The following is a 19,465-nucleotide window of genomic DNA, read 5'->3' as shown; positions in this document are numbered from 1 at the left end:
AGGGAGTGGATGGGTGGATAGGAAGTAGGTGGACAAATGAGTGGGTGGGTGGGTAGATGGGTGGGTGGGTAGATGGATGGATGGGTGGACATGATCGTAGGTAATGGATTAGAATGTAGGTGGATGGATGAACAGATGAATGGATGCCAAATAGAACTGGGGGATGGAATAGGAAGTCACTTTGCCAAAGAAGTGTGGGTTTTCCTTCTGTCCTTCCTTTAAAACAGCCTCCCTTTCTAAAAGTTTCCCTTCCTTCCGAAAGCTGGTACCCCTGCAGGCTAGATATAGAGAGTTCTTCTGGGCCCCCCTTCTTCCTTTAGCTCCATACTTTGCATTTAAGGAGGTCAGATGAAGCAGAAGTGGCTAAAATGTACTGAGCATCTACTACGTGCCAGACACCAGGCTAGATATTTCTACAGATGTGGTCTTGTTTAGTAAAAATGGAACTATAGTTTTGTGAAACAGGTTCTATTATCCTCACTTTACAGCTAAGAAAACAGGCTCAGAGAAGCTAAGTGAATTGCCCATAGTCCTACTGCTTGTCTAAGAAGGATGGGATTTGAACTCAAAATCTGTTCAAGCAGCCAGTGCTGGATGTGCTGGAGAGCAAATGATACTGAGACAGAGGCAGGGATGGTGAGCAGTGGGCACAGCCCTGCTCTCAACACAGGGGCTCTGAATTCCAGTCCTGGCTTGACCCCTATTTTATCAAGATACCCCAGATGAGACTGGGTCCCTCTCTGGGCCTCAGTGTTCCCATGTGGACTTAATGCTCCTGGAGGTCTTTTCCAGATGAATGATACGGACATTGGTGTGATGTGAACAGCTCCTGGCCCTCCCTTCAGGATGCTCCCTCACTTTCCCTGACAGTGGAGAGGCTGAAGGGCAGGGCCGTCCCTGCGGTAATGGTTAACTAGACCTGACACCCTAGCTATAGAAAGCCACCCTGGCTGGCCAAGACTCCGGAGGATGCAGTGGGGAAAGGTGCTTGGCGGGGTGGCGGGGGCCGCTGCCCTCTTGGGGCTGGGGATCATCCTGGGCCACTTTGCCATCCCCAAAGGGGCCAACCCTCCAGCCTCCAGTGACTCGGTCTCCCAGGACCTGGACCTAGAGATCCTTGAGACTGTCATGGGACAACTGGATGCCAGCAGGATTCGGGAGAATCTTCGGTGAGAGATTTCTCTACCTGCCCCTCTGTTTGCCAGAGGGCCCTCCCTGACCCAGGCCTGCCCCTCCCTCTGCCCACCCCACAGAGAGCTCTCCAGGGAGCCACACCTGGCCTCCAGCCCCCGGGATGAGGTGCTAGTACAGCTGCTGCTGCAACGCTGGCGGGACCCAGAGTCAGGCCTGGACGTGGCTGAGGCCTCTGCCTACGAAGTGCTGCTGTCCTTCCCCAGTCGGGAGCAGCCCAACCGCGTGGCCATTGGTGAGGCCCTGCCCGCTCTGGCTTAGAGCTGCCTATGGGGCGGGGAGCTGCAGGGCCCAGGCCTGACATGCCCCCCTTCCACAGTGGGTCCCGGCGCGGACATCCTCTTCTCCTGTCGCCAGAGCGAAGAGAACCTGACGGGGGAGCAGGGGGGGCCCGACGTGGTGCCCCCCTACGCTGCCTACGCTCCCCCCGGAACCCCACAGGTGGGCCCAGCACACGCCCTCCCCACTGCCGTGATCCAGCTCCCCCTGGCTTCCACTCCAGCGTCTTCCATCCTGACTCAGGGGCAGTTGTGAAATACGCCTCAACCGGGGCTCAGCTCCCTCCACCCAGAATTTACTCACCTCCACACTCTGGTGCTGCACCTTTCACCCATTACTTAGTCCCTCAACAAACGCTAATGGCCCCTGCTCAAGGCCAGGCCAGATACAGGGTACCTGGACACAGAGGAACCAGGTGTAACTGTCCTTGGGGAGCTTACGAGCTCTTGGTCAGGTGGGGAAACAGAACCTGAACCCCCTGCCTTGCCGCCCAGCTCTCCCTCTCCTTTAGACCACTCCGTCCTTCCTGAGCCTGAGTCTAAGGATCACCTCCTCTTGGAACTAGGGCCTCCTTGTCTATGCCAACCGGGGCACGGAAGAAGACTTTCAGGAGCTACAGGCTCAGGGCATCCAACTTAAAGGCACCATCGCTCTGACCCGCTACGGGGGTGTAGGACGCGGGGCCAAGGTGAGCAGCAGCCCCCATTGCTGGGGGCTGGGTGGGGAGAGGGGCCCAGCAGTGGACAGGAGGAAGTGAGAGGAAGGGGAAGAAGCAGTGTTGAGTGGTAGGCCAACCTGTATCTGTGTTATACCACTGGTGTGCTGTGTGATCTTGGGTGCCTCCCCTAACCTCTCTGAGCTTCAGGAAATAAAGGGATTAGGTTTCAGCTCTGATATTTTGGGAGTCTAAGTCCTCTGTGAAGTAGTTCTGAATATTCAACTTAAATACTTCTGGTTGTCCTCCCCCAACCTGCTTTTTAATTAAAAATTTTGACTAACTTTACATGTTTATGGTTAACATTTTTAAAAATATAAATGGTCTAGAGTAAGAGAGAGTTAGTGTTTCATGGATACAGAATTTCAGATTTGCACAATGAAAGGAGTTCTGGAGATGGGTGGTGGTGATGGGTTCACAATAATATGAATGTATTTAATACCACTGAACTGTACACATTTTAAAATGGTTAAGATAGCCCTGGCCGGGTAGCTCAGTTGGTTAGAGTATTGTCCTAATACACCAAGGTTGTGGATTTGATCCTCGGTCAGGGAACATATGAGAATCAACCAATGAATGCATGAATAAGTGGAACAACAAATCGATATCTCTTTCTTAAATAAGAAAATTAAATTAAAATAAATAAAATGGTTAATATAGTAAATTTTATGTTGGATGTACTTTATCACAATTTTAAAAGAAGTTCTCATGATAAGAGCTAGAAAAAAGGAAAAAGGAAAGAAAAAAAGAACAGGAAAGAGGGTTGGGGGTGGGGGTGGCAGGCATGATGGAATTTCCAGTTTAAAACAAAAATAAACAATATAAAGTGAAGAAGTTCTCCTGTGACGCCATCCTCCAGAAGGGCCAGCACTCTTTCAGTTTCGGACTCTCTAGCCCGAGCTGCTTTTGGAAGAAGCATATATGAATATATATCCTACTTCCCCCTCATTTTACACAGAAGTGGCAGACTATACCCATTGTTCTGAGATGTTATTTTTCACCTTCATACATCCTGGAAATCATCCTCAGTTGGTACATAAACTGTCCTTGTTTCACTTTTTATTTTTTTTTATTTATTTATTTAAAAGCTCTTATTTATTAATTTTACAGAGAGAGGAGTGGGGGGAATGGGAAGTATCAACTCACAGCTGCTTCACTTTAGTTGTTCATTGCTTGCTTGCCGTATGTGCCCTGACCGGGCAGGCCCGGGGTTTCGAACTGGCGACCTCCGCCTTCAAGGTTGAGTCTCTATCCAGTGCACTACCACAGGCCAGGCCTTGTTTCACTTTTTTAAAAGGTACTGTTTTGTATTTCACTTGACAAAATATATGTAACAACATTTATTATTTTAACCGTCTTTAAGTGTCCAATGCAGTGGCATTAAGCACAGTCACAAAATTGGACAGTTATCACCACCATCCATTTCCAGGTCTCTTTCATCATTCCAAATGAAACTCTGTCCCCATTAAACGTGAGCTCTTCCTTCCCTCTCTCAGCCCCTGGTAACTTCTAGTCAACTTTCTGTCTCTATGACTATTCCTTTCTTGGTATCTCATATAAGAGGGATTATGTGATATTTGTCCTTTTATGTCTGCCTTGTTTCAGTATAATGTCTTCACGTTTCATCAATGTTGTATTAGCATTTCCTTCCCTTCTGAGGCTGAATCATAGTCCTTTGCATGTCATAGATCGCATTTTGCTTATTCATCCATCTGTCAGTGGCTACGCGGGTTGTTTCTGTGTTTGGCTATTGTGAACAGTGCTACTCTGAACATGGGTGGACATGTTCAGAGTAGCACATCCTGTTCTTTCCTACAGCTGTGTAGTGTTCCCTTGTAAGGTGCCTCGGTTTATTCAGCCAGCCCCCTGATAAGCACTGGCTTGCCTATGCCCAGTAGTCTTTTGCTATCTCAAGCAGCACTGCAGTGTGACTAAGGCAAGCATCAGCCTGCCAGTGGAAAGACAGATCTGTCCTGGCTTCCACAGAGAGTAGAATAGGGTGTGTGTCCATCTTCCTTACGCCTCTCCTAAACATAGCCTCCTCCTCCTCCTGCAGGCTGTGAATGCGGCCAAGCACGAGGTGGCTGGGGTGCTGGTGTACACGGACCCCGCAGACATCAATGATGGGCAGAGCTTGCCCAATGAGACCTTCCCACACTCCTGGAACCTGCCTCCCTCTGGGGTGGAGCGAGGCTCCTACTATGAGTACTTTGGGGACCCCTTGACCCCCTACCTTCCAGCCAACCCCTCCTCCTTTCGCCTGGACCCTGCAACTGTCTCTGGATTTCCCCCAATTCCCATTCAGCCCATTGGCTTCGAGGATGCAAAAGTCTTTCTCTGGTGAGCTTGTGCCTTGGGGTCTCCTACCCATCCTCCAATGGCCTCCAAACTTCAAACCCTGCACACCCATATCTGCTCTGAAGGCTCTCCCCCTCCTCCCCAGTAACCTCCAAGGAACCTCAGCCCCGGCTGCCTGGCAGGGAGCACTCGGCTGTGACTACAAGTTGGGGCCAGGCTTCCAGCCTGATGGTGACTTTGCAGGCAGGTGAGATGGGGCCCCTCTTCCCTCAACTCTCCTCTTCCCTTCCCTTGTGATGCTTCCCTGACCCTGAGTCTCTGCTCTGCCCACTTCAAGGCCTGGCCTTTCCCTTTCTTCTCTCTCCCAGACCCTCCCCTGTCTCCTAAATATCTGTCTTGTCTTTGGGGGATCCAGTAAAACAGCTGCGTGGCCCACAGTTCCTCTGGGGTCCCCCCTCACTTACTAGACCTCCACTCTAGCTGCCCACTCTCTTGAACACACCAAGCTCATTCCCAAACCATGGCCTCTGCCCTTGCTGTTACCTCTGCGGGGAACACCCTTCCCAACGCTCCTGCCATCCTGCACTAACCTCCCTACCTGCCATCAGGTGTCCTTTCACACATCAGCTTGTTAGTGTCCTCTCAGCCCCTTCACTGCTTGCAGTCGTTCGCCTCCTGGTGGCCTCTCTGGCTCAGGAGCGGGAGGCCCCACGGAAGCTGGGTTCAAGTCTATGCTGCCTAGAGCCTAGTGCGGTGCCCGCAACACTAAGTATCCGATAAGTACATACTTACCTACTGGAGTGAGTGAGTGAGCGAGTGAGCGAGCGAGTGAGTGAGTGAATAAATGAATGAAAAAGAGAACAGGAATCAGAAGAGCTGGGCTTTAGACTTGCTGCCTCTCCTAGTACTTCTGGGCACGTGACCTTGACCTGTCCGGTTCCACTCTGGGCTTCAGTTTCTCTTGCACTGGGACAGAGAGTCGGGCAGTAGGTGTGCGGGGGCGGGTGACTTTGTCGCCCCCTTCACTATCCTAGCCAGGTTAACGTGAGTGTTCACAACCGCCGGGAGCTGCGGAACTCCTCCAACGTTCTAGGGATCATCCGCGGGAGTGTGGAGCCTGGTGAGCACCCCCTCACGGGACCCAGAGACCGCAGGACCCGCCCTGCTCTGAGCGCCCCTGACCACACCCCCTCCATCAGACCTGGCCGACCCCGCCCTCTTCTCCAGTTTCTGACTCTGCTCCTCGCTCCAGACCGCTATGTGCTGTACGGAAACCACCGGGACAGCTGGGTGCATGGAGCCGTGGACCCCAGCAGTGGCACCGCTGTCCTCCTGGAGCTCTCCCATGTCCTGGGCACCCTGCTGAAGAAGGGTGAGGTCGTCCCCCTCCCCTGCTCCCGGGACTCTCCCTGCGGGAAGTCACCTCCAAGCCCACTCCTTCCTTGCTCTGGACATCCTGTCCCTCCTCCTCCTCCTCATTCTCCAGTGCCCACTGTGCCATGCCTGAGGGCCCTGGGGGCAGACACGCATGGACACCAGCCCCAGCGTGGAGTCACCCAGTGTGGGGCAGGACCACTGATTAATTCATACAGTCTCTGAGGAGAGGCTGCTGAGCCCCTCGATGGACTGAGGCCCAGAGGCCGCTGTGAGCAAGGCAGTGCCCAGGCTCTGCCCCCCCGGGAGCTTCAGCCCAGTTGAGGCAGGGATGACAGTCATTAACTCAACAAATATGTCTCGGCGCCCACTCTATGTCAGGCCAGTTCTAAGCACTGGAGGTCCCACAGGGAACACCCCAGAGTTCCTGCATGTGATGACAATTGTGATATGTCCTATAATGAAACATGTCTGAGGGGCTTTGTAGGTGCAAGTCAGAGGGCATTTCAGGGAAAGGGGGTGAGGGGTAGATCCAGGTGGAGGACACAGCATGTGGCCAGGAGGGGCTGGACCAGGTGGCAGAGGCGGCAGGGCCGGTTTGGACTTCCATGAAAGGGCAGCAGGAAATGGCTGAGGAATTGCAATTAAGATAGCAACATGAGCCTGACCAGGTGGTGGCACAGTGGACAGAGCGTCGGACTGGGATGTGGAGGACCCAGGTTCGAGACCCCAAGGTCGCCAGCTTGAGTGTGGGCTCATCTGGTTTGAGCAAAGCTCACCAGCTAGGACCCAAGGTCGCTGGCTTGAGCAAGGGGTTACTAGGTCTGCTGAAGGCCCATGGTCAAAGCACATATGAGAAAGCAATCAATGAACAACTAAAGTGCCACAACAAAAAATTGATGATTGATGCTTCTCATCTCTCCGTTCCTGTCTGTCTTTCCCTGTCTATCCCTCTCTCTGACTCTCTCTCTGTCTCTGTGGGAAAAAAAAAAAAAAAGATAGTGACATAATAGAGTCCAAATTTTCAATGGCTTCCTCTGCTAGAACAGGGGAGGGTGTGTGTGTGGGGGGCAGGCCCTGTGTGGACGGACCAATGAGAGACTTGTCATCCTCAGAGCTGGGAGACATGGGGGCTTGGGCCAGATAGGGGCAATGGGAAGGAGACAGTGTGAAGACCTGGGTCTGTTGGTGACAGAGATGAGGGAGAGGATGAGTGAGGACTTCAGGATTTCTGATTTTGGGTGTGAGCAGCCCAGTGAGTGTGGCAGTGCCATCTATGAAAAACAAAACAGATGAGGCGCCTGACCTGTGGTGGCTCAGTGGATAAAGCGTCGACCTGGAAATGCTGAGGTCGCCGGTTCGAAACCCTGGGCTTGCCTGGTCAAGGCACATATGGGAGTTGATGCTTCTAGCTCCTCCCCCTTCTCTTTCTCTGTTTCTCTCTCTCTCCCTCTCTCTCTCCTCTCTCTAAAAAAACAACAACAACAACAAAAAAAAACCAGATGAGGCCCTGACCCATTGGCTCAGTGATAGAGCGTCGGCCTGGCGTGCAGGAGTCCCGGGTTCGATTCTCGGCCAGGGCACACAGGAGAAGCGCCCATCTGCTTCTCCACTCTTCCCCCTCTCCCTCCTCTCTGTCTCTCTCTTCCCCTCCCGCAGCCAAGGCTCCACTGGAGCAAAGTTGGCCGGGGCGCTGAGAATGGCTCTGTGGCCTCTGCCTCAGGCGCTAGAATGGCCCTGGTTGCAACAGAGCAACGCTCCAGATGGGCAGAGCATCGCCCCCTGGTGGGCAAGCTGGGTGGATCCCGGTTGAGCGCATGTGGGAGTCTGTCTGACTGCCTCCCTGTTTCCAACTTCAGAAAAATACAAAAAAAAAAGAAAAAAATAAAAGAAAAACAAAGCAGGATGAGAGGCTGTTCACTGCGCTGGGGGGAAGAACGGAATTGGGTTCCTCACGTATGATTTTCTTTGTTTCTTTTTTATTTTGGTAAAACATATAAAATTTACCCTTTAATGTCCCCCCAATATCTTAATTAAAAAATTTTTTTTCTGCCTGACCTCTGGTGGTGTAGTGGATAAAGCATTGACCTGGAAATGCTGAGGTCGCAGGTTCGAAACCCTGGGCTTGCCCAGTCAAGGCACATATGGGAGTTGATGCTTCTGGCTCCTCCCCCCCTTCTCTCTCTCTGTCTTTCTCTCCTCTCTCTCAGTCTCTCTCTCTCCTCTCTAAAAAAAAAAAAAAGAATAAATAAAAAAATTAAAAAAAAATTTTTTTTTCTTAAGTGAGAAGTGGGAAGGCAGAGAGACAGACTCCCACATGTGTCCCCACTGGGATCTACCATGCAAGCCCTTTATGGGGTGATGCCCATTTGGGCTGTTGCTCTGTTGCTTAGCAACCAAACTATTTTAGCATGGAAGGCAAGGCCATAGAGCAATCCTCAGTGCCTGGGGCAAACTGGCTCCAACCAAACCATGGCTGTGGGAGAGGAAGAGAGAGAGACGGGAGAGGGAAAAGGGTGGAGAAACAGATGGCCACTTCTCCTGTGTGCCCTGACTGGGAATCAAACCCGGGACATCCACACGCCGGGCCAATGCTCTACCACTGAGCTAACTGGCCAGGGCCACTTTTTAAATTTAAGACCTTATGACCATATTTGATGTTACCACCTACCAAGCATAGGCAGGTTGGGAGACCCTTGATTCTTTATGTCAGAAGGTTTGTGTTTTGTTTGTTTCATTTTTTAGTAAAAGAGGAAGGGAGAGAGACACAAAGAGAGAAACATCGATTTGTTGTTCCACTTATTCATGCTGTCATTGGTTGATGCTTGTCTGTGCCCTGACCGGGAATCTAACCGGCAACCTCGGCATGTTGGGACCACAGACCAACCAATTGAGCTATTTCACCAGGGCCAGAAAAGGTTCATAACTATAAATATATAAAACATATGAAATATATATACATTTCAGGTGTACATTATAATTTGACATAGTGATCACTCCCAAAAGTCTAGAAGTTACCTATCATCATAAAGTTGGCCCTCTTCACCTCATGCCCCGCCCCCAACCCCCTTCCCTATGGTAACCACTGCTCTGTTTTTGGTATCAGTAAGCTTGTTTTTGTTTTATTTCATTTGTTTGTTAGCTTCTAACCATTTTTAAATTACAATAGAGTGGAATTAAGTACCTTCACAATGTTGTGCCACCATCACCACTATCCATGTTTAGAACTTTTTCTTTTCTTTTTTTAAATTTTATTTATTTTTTACAGAGACAGAGAGTGAGTCAGAGAGAGGGATAGACAGGGACAGACAGACAGGAACGGAGAGAGATGAGAAGCATCAATCATTAGTTTTTCGTTGTGACACCTTAGTTGTTCATTGATTGCTTTCTCATACGTGCCTTGACTGTGGGCCTTCAGCAGACTGAGTAACCCCTTGCTGGAGCCAGCAACCTTGGGTTCAAGCTGGTGGGCTCTTGCTCAAACCAGATGAGCCCGCACTCAAGCTGGTGACCTCAGGGTCTCGAACCTGGGTCCTCTGCATCCCAGTCCAACGCTTTATCCACTGCGCCACCGCCTGATCAGGCCTTTTTCATTTTCTATTACATATAACATCCTGAACTTTTAACAATCTAATTTGAATTGGTACTAACTTAACTTCAATCACATACAAAAACTCTACTCCTGTAAAGCTCTGTCTTTCCCCTTTGTGTCATCAATGCCACAAATTACATCTCTATAGACTGTGTGCCCATTCACATATTGATTTTGAGGTGCCTGGGAGACATTTTTGGGGAGAGGGCGAGCAGGCAGTTGAAGGTGCTGATCTCCAGGTCAGAAAAGAGATAAGCCTGACCAGGTGGTGGCTCAGTGGATAGAGAGTCGGACTGGGATGTGGAGGACCCAAGTTTGAGACCCCAAGGTCACCAGCTTGAATGTGGGCTCATCTGGTTTGAGCACAGCTCACCAGCTTGAGCCCAAGGTCACTGGCTTGAGCAAGGGGTCACTCTGTCTGCTGTAGCCCCCTGGTCAAGGCACATATGAGAAATCAATCAATGAACAACTAAGGAACTGCAACAAAGAATCGATGTTTCTCATCTCTCTCCCTTCCTGTTTGTCTGTCCCTATCTGTCTCTCTCTCTCTGACTCTGTCTCTGCCATACACACAAAAAGAGATAAACTAGAGAGTTGGTGGCATAAATGGTATGTGAAACTACAGGTATGGTTGTGATTAACTGCTGGGGTTGGGGGAGTGAGGAGAAGTATCTTGTGGAAAGAGGCTGGGCTTCTGACACGACCCCCTTTGGTAGTGCAGCAGTGTCTTTGTTATTGTACTTGTTAAGTGCTTTATTTTGAAATAATTTGAGACACAAGAGTTGCCCAAATGGTACAAAGAAGCCCTTCACCCAGATGCCTTGTTTGCTCTCTCTTTATTTATGTTTCTGAAGTGTTTGAAAGTTGCAGAAATGCTGCACTTTACCCATAAACACGTCACTATATATCTCCTAAAATAAGGATATTTTCTTTCATAACCAAAGAACCATATCAGAATCAGGAAATTAACAATTTTGCCATTGTTCCTATAGTGACCTTTAGAGCAAAAGAATTTTCTGGTTCAAGAGCCAATCCAGGATCACACATTGCATGTGTAATAGTTATGTGTGTACCATGTAACAGTTCTTTAGCCGTTCCTTGTCTGTTTTTTTAAAGACTTTTAAGATTTTATTTATTGATTTTAGAGAGAGGAGAGAGAGAAAGGGGGGGATGGGAAGCATCACCTTGTAGTAATAGTTGCTTCTCATATGTACCTTGACCGGGCAAGCCTGGGTTTTTAAACCAGCAACCTCAGCGTTCCAGGTCGATGCTTTATCCACTGTGCCAACATGGGTCAGCCTGTCTTTCTTTTTTTTCTTTTTGTGACAGAGAGACAGAGAGAGGTACAGATAGGGACAGACAGACAGTACGGACAGACAGACAGGAAGAGAAAGAAATGAGAAGCATTCTTTGTTGCCTCACCTTAGTTGCTCATTGATTGCTTTCTCATTTGTGCCTTGCTGGGGGGGGGGCTACAGCAGAGTGAGTGACCCCTTGCTCAAGCCAGCGACCTTGGGCTCAAGCTGGTGGTGAACCTTGCTCAAACCAGATGAGCCCGCGCTGAAGCCAGAGGCCTTGGGGTTTCGAACCTGGGTCCTCCAGGTCCTAGACCAGCGCTCTATGTACTGCGCCACCACCTGGTCAGGTCATGCCGTCTTTCTTGATTCTGATATTATCTTGTCGAACGTCTCTTAATTTGGGTTTATCTGATTAGAGTCAGGTTATTCATTTTTTTTTAGGAAAACGTATGGGAATTTGTAATTGCAAGCATGTAATAATTTTATACTTAAACCTTTTTTTTCTTTTACAACAAAAAAAAAAGAAAAAAAAAAAGAGGAATGATCAAAGGGGACTGAGTTGCTGGCAGAGATGAGCGCACAGCCAGGGCGTATGGAGGAAGTCAGGGACCAGTAAGGGCCATCGAGGCTTCTCAGAGGTGGCTGAGGACCATGGCAAGAGCAGTGTGGGCATAGAGACTGGAGACGGGAGCCAGGCTGCAGAAGGCTATGAGAGGCAGTGTGGGCGTTGGTTAAGCCCCTGGACTCTGCAGCCAGGCCCTGGATTTCAACACCAGTTCTGCTGCTACCAATCGTGTTGTCCTGAGGGAGTCATTTAACTTGTCTGTGACTCAGTTTTCTGAACTGTGAAATGGAGACAATAGTAATCTTTTCCTTAAGGTGTTGTGAGGGTTAGCTCAATATGGATAATGCCCTAGGAGAACGTTACTGTATTGTCACCAGGTGAAGAAGGTTATGGGCCAGTTTTCCATAGAATGAATGGGGAAGGGAGCTGGCAGTGGAGGACCAGGAGGCCTTCTCAAAGCATACCTATAGCGGAGAGGGAGGCAGGGCATTCTGGCCAAGGGACCACCTGACCAAGGGAGACTGGTGTTGGGAGCAGCTTTGGGGTGGTGGTGGGGTGTCACAACAGAGGAGGGAAGCTGGGAATGGAGGACAGAGCCTTCAGGAAGGCTTGTCTAGAGAGGTGCTAGCAGCTACCTCTTGTCACGGGCTTCCTCACCCCTTCTGGCCCTCCATCCTCTCTACATCCCAACCTTTCCTGTAAGTTATCCCGGAATCCGGGGACCCCTGCCCTCCAGCCCTTTATCCCGGTCACCAGGCACCTGGCGTCCTCGCAGATCAATCGTGTTTGCGAGCTGGGGGGCAGAGGAGTTTGGGCTCATTGGTTCCACAGAATTCACAGAGGTGAGTGGGCCTCCAGGGTAGGCGATCGAGGGGACCCCCGGGGTGGGGCACTGCCAGGCTGACGTTACCCTTCCCACCCGCAGGAGTTCTTCAGTAAGCTCCAGGAGCGCACCGTAGCCTACATCAACGTGGACATTTCGGTGTTTGGTACGGGGGGGGGGGGGGTGCTGACTGAGGAGAAGGAGGGAAATAGGGCGCGGGCCCGGTTAGAGGCTTTCTGTGATCTTCCCACAGCCAACGCCACCCTGAGGGCGCAGGGAACGCCCCCCGTCCAAAGCGTCCTCTTCTCCGCTGCGAAACAGGTGAAAGGGGCGGGGCCACAAGGGTGGGCGGGGTTGGGGTGGGACTGAGACTTGGAGACGGGTCTTGTAGGACCCGCAGGACTGTGCTTTAGGCTGGAGACTAGGGTGGGCCGGACAGAGGGCCCGTGAATTGTTGGGTCTGGGGAGGGGCCAACCCCGAGGCTAGATTCCTCTCTGGTCAGATCCCCGCACCAGGCCCAGGCAGTCTCAGCATCTACGACAACTGGATCCGGTATTTCAACCGTAGCAGCCCGGTGTATGGCCTGGTCCCCAGGTGAGCCCAGGGCCAGGCGGGGGCCCGGAGTGGGTGGGGATGGCCCAGCAACCTCTAGTCCATCCTCCTTCCTGCAGCTTGGGCTCTCTGGGTGCTGGCAGCGACTATGCACCCTTCATTCACTTCCTGGGCATCTCCTCCATGGACATCGCCTACACCTATGACCGGGTGAGCGCCCCCTGTCCCCCATCATCCAGCTCATTATTCTGCTCCACCAGCCAGCCCCTCCTCTCCTCCAGGCTGCTCTAGTGCATTCTGAATCCGGCTCCATCACTCAGTAGCTGTGCTACCTCCACCAAGATTCTTAACTTCTCTGAGGATCTGCTTATGCTCATCTAAGCATAGATCACATTTAAAATACTATGGATTGTAAGATGCACCATTATTATACGCACTATTCAAGAGAAAAGAAACACTGCCAGTTAGTTGTAGGATAACACTGACTGTAAGAAGCAACCTGATTGTAGACATCTTAAAATGTGAAAAAGGTTTATCTCAGAATAGATTTTAAAAGAAGAATAAATAACAGTTTAAACCAGGGGTGACTCAGCATTGGTGTGAGTGAAATGATAAGGGATTTAGAACGCTCAGCCTGTGTCTCTAAAGGCAGTTCCTCCCCTTCGTGGCCACACTGCTTCTGGGGACTGAAGCTGGATTTATAACCAGCCTGACTCCAAAGCCCCAGACTTTCCTTCATGTGAAAAGGGAAGCTGGCACCTGACCCAGCTCTGCCACTTGTTAGCTGTGTGTTGTCACGTGGGTTACTTATCCTCTCTGAGCGTCAGTTTCTTCCTCTGTAAAGCAGGAATTCTGGAACCTACCTCATGGGTGGGGCAATGATTTAAGATTATATCCCTACATTGTAGCTCACTGTAGGTACACCTCCCACTTACCATCTGAACCCTGTCACCTCTGGACTTTGTTCCCCCAGAGCAAGACCTCTGCCCGGATCTATCCCACCTACCACACAGCCTTCGACACCTTTGGTTACGTGGACAAGTTTGTCGATCCTGGTGAGGAGAGGGGCAAAGGCATCCTGAGGCTGGAGAAGGATGGGCTAAAGACTGAGTCCTGGCCTGGTCATCCTCTCTGCAGGCTTCAGCAGCCACCAGGCCGTGGCCCGGACGGCAGGGAATGTGCTTCTTCGGCTCAGCGACAGCCTTTTCCTGCCTCTTAATGTCAGTGACTACAGTGAGACCCTCCGAAGCTTCCTGCAGGCTGCCCAGCAGGACCTTGGGGCTCTGCTAGAGCAGCACAGCATCAGCCTGGGTACGAAAGCCCCCTGACACTGAAGCCCAGGGAAACCTGCACTCCCGGGGCTAAGATACTGGTTGTACCCCACAGGGCCTCTGGTGACTGCAGTGGAAACGTTCGAGAGGGCAGCTGTGGCCTTGGGCCAAACCATAGCAGCACTGCAGAAGGGCACCTTCGAGTGAGCAAGGGGAGCAAGCGGGTGCCTGGGAGGGCAGCACCAGGGCAAGATGTAAGCAGGCAGCTGGGCTGCTGGCTCCAAAGTGACCAGCAGGTCCTGCCACCTCAGCCCCCTGCAGGTCCGGATGCTCAATGACCAGCTGATGCTCCTGGAACGGACCTTCCTGAACCCTCGAGCCTTCCCAGAAGAACGCTACTACAGGTGAGCCTGTCCCAAGCTCTTGGGAAGTGCGGTGGGGTGCGGCTGGGAAATGGGCACTGAGGGGCGAGAATGGCAGCATTTTGCTGGCCTTTAGGGAGTCAGGCTCAAAGGAGGGAATGCAAATTAGTCAAGGTCACCCTGAGACTAGCACCTACACCTGCTACCACCACAGCTGTAGTTTTCAGAGGCAGTGGGAAGTGCTTTTGTGCCCAGCTTTATATAGGATCTGAGTCTGTTTGAGGCTGAGGCTCCTCCCCATTTCTGGCCCCTGGATGACCCTGATCCTCTCCTATTTCTCCTGTTAGCCATGTGCTCTGGGCACCCCGAACCAGCCCCATAGCCACATTCCCAGGCCTGGCCAATGCCTGCTCGAGGGCCATGAACACAGACCCAGGATCTGCAGCCTGGGCTGAGGTGCAAAGGCAGCTCAGCATTGTGGTGGCGGCATTGGAGGGAGCAGCAGCCACCCTGAAGCCTGTGGCTGACCTCTGACCCCAGCCCTCCTTCCTCAGCTCCCCATCACCACCCTTTAGCCTAACCCCCTGCCACTCCACTTTTCTTCGGGTGTGTCCAGGCTTCCCTGATGCCAAGAGACGGCATGATCACGGGATCCTCTCAAACTTCTAAGGCAACAGCTCAGGGTCCTACTAGTGCGGTCACCTGAGGGAAGTGACAAGCCCTGGATGAAAGTCTCCTTCGTCCTGGCTCTTGGTTGGCAGCGGGTGAACAGGAGATGGGGATGGTGGGAATGGCAAACCCCCAATTGCTCTTGGTGGTAGGTGGATGGAGACAGGATACATAATGCCAACTTTAGATGCCAACTCAGCTGACCAGGGCTACCCCTCAGGGACCAGCAGGAAACCTAGGCCCAGGGTAAATTGGGCCTTGCCCACTCTGGGCTCCTGGACCCTCATACTCCTAGCATTTCTTAACTCCTCCCTGCCCTCCCCCCAAATAAATCAAGCCTAGCTTTTGTCCCTACAAAACAAGTTCTTTTTATTATGTGGGAATCAGGAGACAAAGAAACCCAAGTGCTCAGACCCAGTCCTGGGCTCTGGGAGATTGCACGGCCCCTCCTCATTCGCAGGACTGGGGTCTGTCCGCACCGTCATCTTCTTCCTCTGCCATGACTACTTCCTCCAGGCTGCGTCCTCCCAGTTTGTTCCCCACCAGCACTTTGCAGGTCCCGGGAGGAGGCGGCCCTTCTTCAGTGTAGCGACCCCTCAGGAACACAACTCTCTCTTGTCCATCCAAGGGTAGTCCATGGGCCTGGCACAGGTCCCGTGCCTCCTCAGGGCCATCCAGGGCCAGCAGGTGGACCATGAATCCCAGGGGTAAGGTCTGGCCCTTGTGGGTGCTCAGGGCACGAGCCAGGCAGGCCAGTGCTCTGCGGCGGGCATGGCCCACATGGCACTGCACCGCGCAGCTCTGCAGGTATGGCAGGGTTCGGAGCAGGCGGAACAGGCGGGCGGCATTACCTTCACGGAAGGCCGCATCCACAGCCAGGGCCTTGCGTAGGGCTGGGCAGGAACGCAGGGCAGTGGGCAACTGCAGTACCTCCTGAAGGGCCTCCACGGAGCCTGTGAGGATGGGAGGCTGGGGTGAGACCTGGATAGATCCTAAGAACAAGCCCACCTTCAATCCCAGCCCGTGCTCCAGTCCTCCACCAAGCCCGTCTCCCCAAATCAGTCCAGCCAACCAACCTGCTCTGGCCAAACCCTTCCCCTAGGGCAGGCCAAGCCACCTCCCCTCCCCTTTTCCCATCAGCCCTTCCTGAGCCACTGAGGCTGTCCCTTCAAAGTCTGGATCCTCAAAATAAAGGCAGCCTGACCAGGCGGTGGTGCAGTGGATAGAGCATCAGACTGGGATGCAGAGGACCCAGGTTCGAGACCCCGAGGTCGCCAGCTTGAGCATGGGCTCATCTGGTTTGAGCAGAGCTCACCAGCTTGGACCCAAGGTTGCCGGCTCGAGCAAGGGGTTACTTGGTCTGCTGAAGGCCCGTGGTCAAGGCACATATGAGAAAGCAATCAATGAACAACTAAGGTGTCGCAACAAAAAACTGATGATTGATGCTTCTCATCTCTCTCCGTTCCTGTCTGTCCCTATCTATCCCTCTCTCTGACTCTCTCTCTGTCTCTGTGAAATAAATAAAAATAAAGTAAGGCAGTGTTTATGGATGAGGAAAACAGGCCTATACAATTTATTGACTTGTCTGTAATTGTCCTATGGTTCATATGTAGAAGAACATGATCCAATCAAATCTGAGTTTTCTTACTTGGAACCCAGCTCTTTCTCCGCTGTGCAGCCCGCCCCACAGATGAGGGCACGGGCTAGGCTGCAACTTCCCCTGTCTGCCTAATAAGGCCATTTCTTCTTTTTCAGGGGCAAAAGACACTGCCCCTGCGTCCCTTTCAGAAGAACCATGGGCACTGGAAGCTTTGGCCACTTTTGTAAACTGAGGTTTCTGGCCCATTAGTGGGAGTATATTTATAATACTGATAATATTTAAATAGGATTTGCAGTATTAGAATGCACCATCCATCCACAGAAAGGACCTAAGTCTTGAAACATGTCTCCGATATTTCAAGGACATGTGTGTTCTCCGATGCTTTGCAACACTGAATGGAAGTTTTTAAGTTTGAAAAATCACTATCTGGACCAACTTTTTTTTTTTTTTTTTTACAGAGAGAGAATCAGACAGGGACAGACAGACAGAAATTGAGAGATGAGAAGCATCAATCATTAGTTTTTCATTGATTGCTTTCTCATATGTGCCTTGACCGCGAGCCTTCAGCAGACTAAGCTCTTGATCGAGCCAGCGACCTTGGGTCCAAGCCGGTGAACTTTGCTCAAACCAGATGAGCCTGCGTTCAAGTTGACGAACTCGGGGTCTCGAACCTGGGTCCTTGGCAGAATGCTCTATCCACTGCACCACCGCCTGGTCAGGCTAGACCAACTTTCTTGTTCCAACTCCATGCCCTCCACTTTTATTAGGAGAAACCTGAACCAAAGAGGGACAGGTGTGAAGGCCCACAGCGGGGGTTGGTGGACCTTGGGGTTTGACTTGACAACCATTTAAGAGGCAGGGGCGCGGGTGGGGGGTTGGGACTAAAGGTGAGAATTTAAAGCTCTTTTCCTCCCGCATCCACTGTCCACAGGTAGGGTCCCCCGCCCCCACGTTCTGTCCCACATCTGGGACCCCGACTCACCCAGGTTATAGAGCAAAAAGAGGCCCTGGAAGGCGGCCTGGCGGGGGTGCGGTCCGGCGCCCTGCGCGTAGCAGCGCCGCAGCGAACCGAAGCCCTCGTGCACCTGGGCCTGCAGTAGCACCGGGTCCACTTTCCCGTGCCCTGCACTGGGCCCGAGCCGCGCCACCACCGCCAGCAGCACAGCCAGCGCCGCTTCCAGCACCACCGCCGCCTCGGCGTCGCCCGCGCTCTGCAAGGCCAGGTCCAACCGCACGGCGCGCAACCTGTCCGCCACGAAGCTGGCCACCTCCGCGCGGGACGCGTCGGCGCACTCGGCCACGTCGCCGGCCAGATAGCGCACGGTGGCCAGTAGCACGGATGGCGGTCGGAGCTGGCTCGGCTCGGGTCGGGCCTTGCCCGCGGCAGGCCGGCTGTACTCCTTCACAGCGCGCTGAGGGTCAACGCGGGGCCGGGTTCCGCACCACCCCGGCGCCACCTCGAAGCGATGCAGGCGGCCCTCTTTTTCGCGTCGGGCGCGCTCGGCGGCCGGGCACATATCCGGGCATGTGCCCACAGGCAGCTCACAGTCGGGCATTGGGGGGCTGGGGGAGAGGACGGGGACTCAGCATTGCGAGGACGGCACCGGTCCCTCGCCCTATTCTGCGCGGGGGGGGGGGGGGGGGGGGGGGCGCCCAGACTGGCAGACACCTGAAGACGGAGGTAGTATACGCGTCCCCGCCACACGTCCAGCAACCGCACCCCCTGCCACCGAGGTGACACCTCCCTCAAAAACCTCAAGCAGGCCTCCCGTGATGCACTGCGCTGTAGTTCATTGCCATTATCTGTGCCGCGCGCTCTGAGCCCGCAAACGCCGGTATAATGCGCCGCACAGAGCCTGGGCAGTTCCCATGAGGCACCGCTTTGTAGGCTCTTCCGCAAACAATCGCTTTGCAGGGGGGCAGAGAGGCACGGGACCACGCCCACCCAGGACCCTGCGCACTTTAGAATAGTGTTTGCCTTTGGGCACCCACCCCTGTGGCGTGGGTAATCCAGCTTTGGCGTCTTCTCCACCATCTCTTTCCACCTATAAGCTGGCCCAATTGGCCTTACTGTTATTTTCCACTGTTTCCTTGGAGATTATTCTCCCCGTTTTCTAGATCAGAGGTCAGCCAAAAAAATTTTTTTAATGATTTTTTTTTTTTTTAGAGACAGAGAGAGGGATAGATAGGGACAGACAGGAATGGAGAGAGATGAGAAGCATCAATCATCAGTTTTTCGTTGTGACACCTTAGTTGTTCATTGATTGCTTTCTCATATGTGCCTTGACCCTGGGCCTTCAGCAGACCGAGTGACCCCTTGCTTGAGACAGCGACCTTGGGTTCAAGCTGGCGACCTCGGGATCTCGAACCTGTCCTCGGCATCCCAGTTCAACACTCTATCCACTGCGCCACGGCCTCATCAGGCTTTTTTTTTTTAAAGGAAAGTTTATTTTATTTTTAGTTTTATAAAGATTTTATTTATTCATTATAGAGAGGGGAGAGAGAGAGAGAGAGAGAGAGAGAGAAGGAGGGAGGAGCAGAAAGCATCAACTCCCATATGTGCCTTGACCAGGCAGGGCCAGGGTTTTGAACTGGCAACCTCATTGTTTCCAGGTTGACACTTTATCCACTGTGCCACCACAGGTCAGGCCTGGTCAGGCTTTTTAATTATTTTAATTTGTATTTACATAGATTCAAGTAGAAGTCAGCAAATTTTCTGCAAAATGCCAAATAGTAAATGTTTTTGGACTTTCTGTGGAAACTAATTTTTTTTTTTTATTCATTTTTAGAGAGGAGAGAGAGAGGGGGAAAGAGAGAGACAGAGAGAGAGAAGGGGGTTGGAGCTGGAAGCATCAACTCCCATATGTGCCTTGAC

The 19,465-nt window shown here is 52.1% G+C and overlaps 2 protein-coding genes across 3 annotated transcripts; one reads left to right on the top strand and one right to left on the bottom strand.

Annotated features, from left to right (window-relative positions):
• Nucleotides 1-953: 953 nt before the first annotated feature.
• On the top strand, nt 954-15,352 carry NAALADL1 (N-acetylated alpha-linked acidic dipeptidase like 1). Its single transcript, XM_066251983.1, has 18 exons — nt 954-1,169; nt 1,254-1,426; nt 1,511-1,632; nt 2,036-2,158; nt 4,242-4,525; nt 4,629-4,730; nt 5,518-5,603; nt 5,736-5,855; nt 12,069-12,154; nt 12,238-12,301; nt 12,389-12,456; nt 12,639-12,730; nt 12,808-12,898; nt 13,662-13,743; nt 13,826-13,999; nt 14,075-14,162; nt 14,271-14,363; nt 14,669-15,352. The coding sequence occupies exons 1-18, from the start codon at nt 970-972 to the stop codon at nt 14,853-14,855; spliced, it is 2,235 nt and encodes a 744-aa protein (XP_066108080.1). The 5' UTR covers nt 954-969; the 3' UTR covers nt 14,856-15,352.
• Nucleotides 15,353-15,424: 72 nt separating this feature from the next.
• SAC3D1 (SAC3 domain containing 1) lies at nt 15,425-18,460 on the bottom strand. Of its 2 annotated transcripts, none has more exons than XM_066251984.1 (3): nt 18,260-18,460; nt 17,573-18,153; nt 15,425-15,943 (listed from the first exon to the last, which is right to left on the bottom strand). In XM_066251984.1, exons 2-3 carry the CDS (start codon nt 18,144-18,146, stop codon nt 15,441-15,443), a joined length of 1,077 nt encoding a protein of 358 aa, XP_066108081.1. In that variant the 5' UTR covers nt 18,147-18,153; nt 18,260-18,460; the 3' UTR covers nt 15,425-15,440. The 2 variants fall into 2 exon arrangements, with proteins under 2 accessions (XP_066108081.1, XP_066108082.1); XM_066251985.1 differs by having other exon boundaries at nt 18,345-18,455.
• Nucleotides 18,461-19,465: the final 1,005 nt, after the last annotated feature.

This window comes from Saccopteryx bilineata, chromosome 1, assembly GCF_036850765.1.
Source record: "Saccopteryx bilineata isolate mSacBil1 chromosome 1, mSacBil1_pri_phased_curated, whole genome shotgun sequence".
Taxonomy (NCBI): domain Eukaryota; kingdom Metazoa; phylum Chordata; class Mammalia; order Chiroptera; family Emballonuridae; genus Saccopteryx; species Saccopteryx bilineata.
Note: the sequence above shows the minus strand (reverse complement) of the source record. Positions and strands in the feature narration are given on the sequence as shown.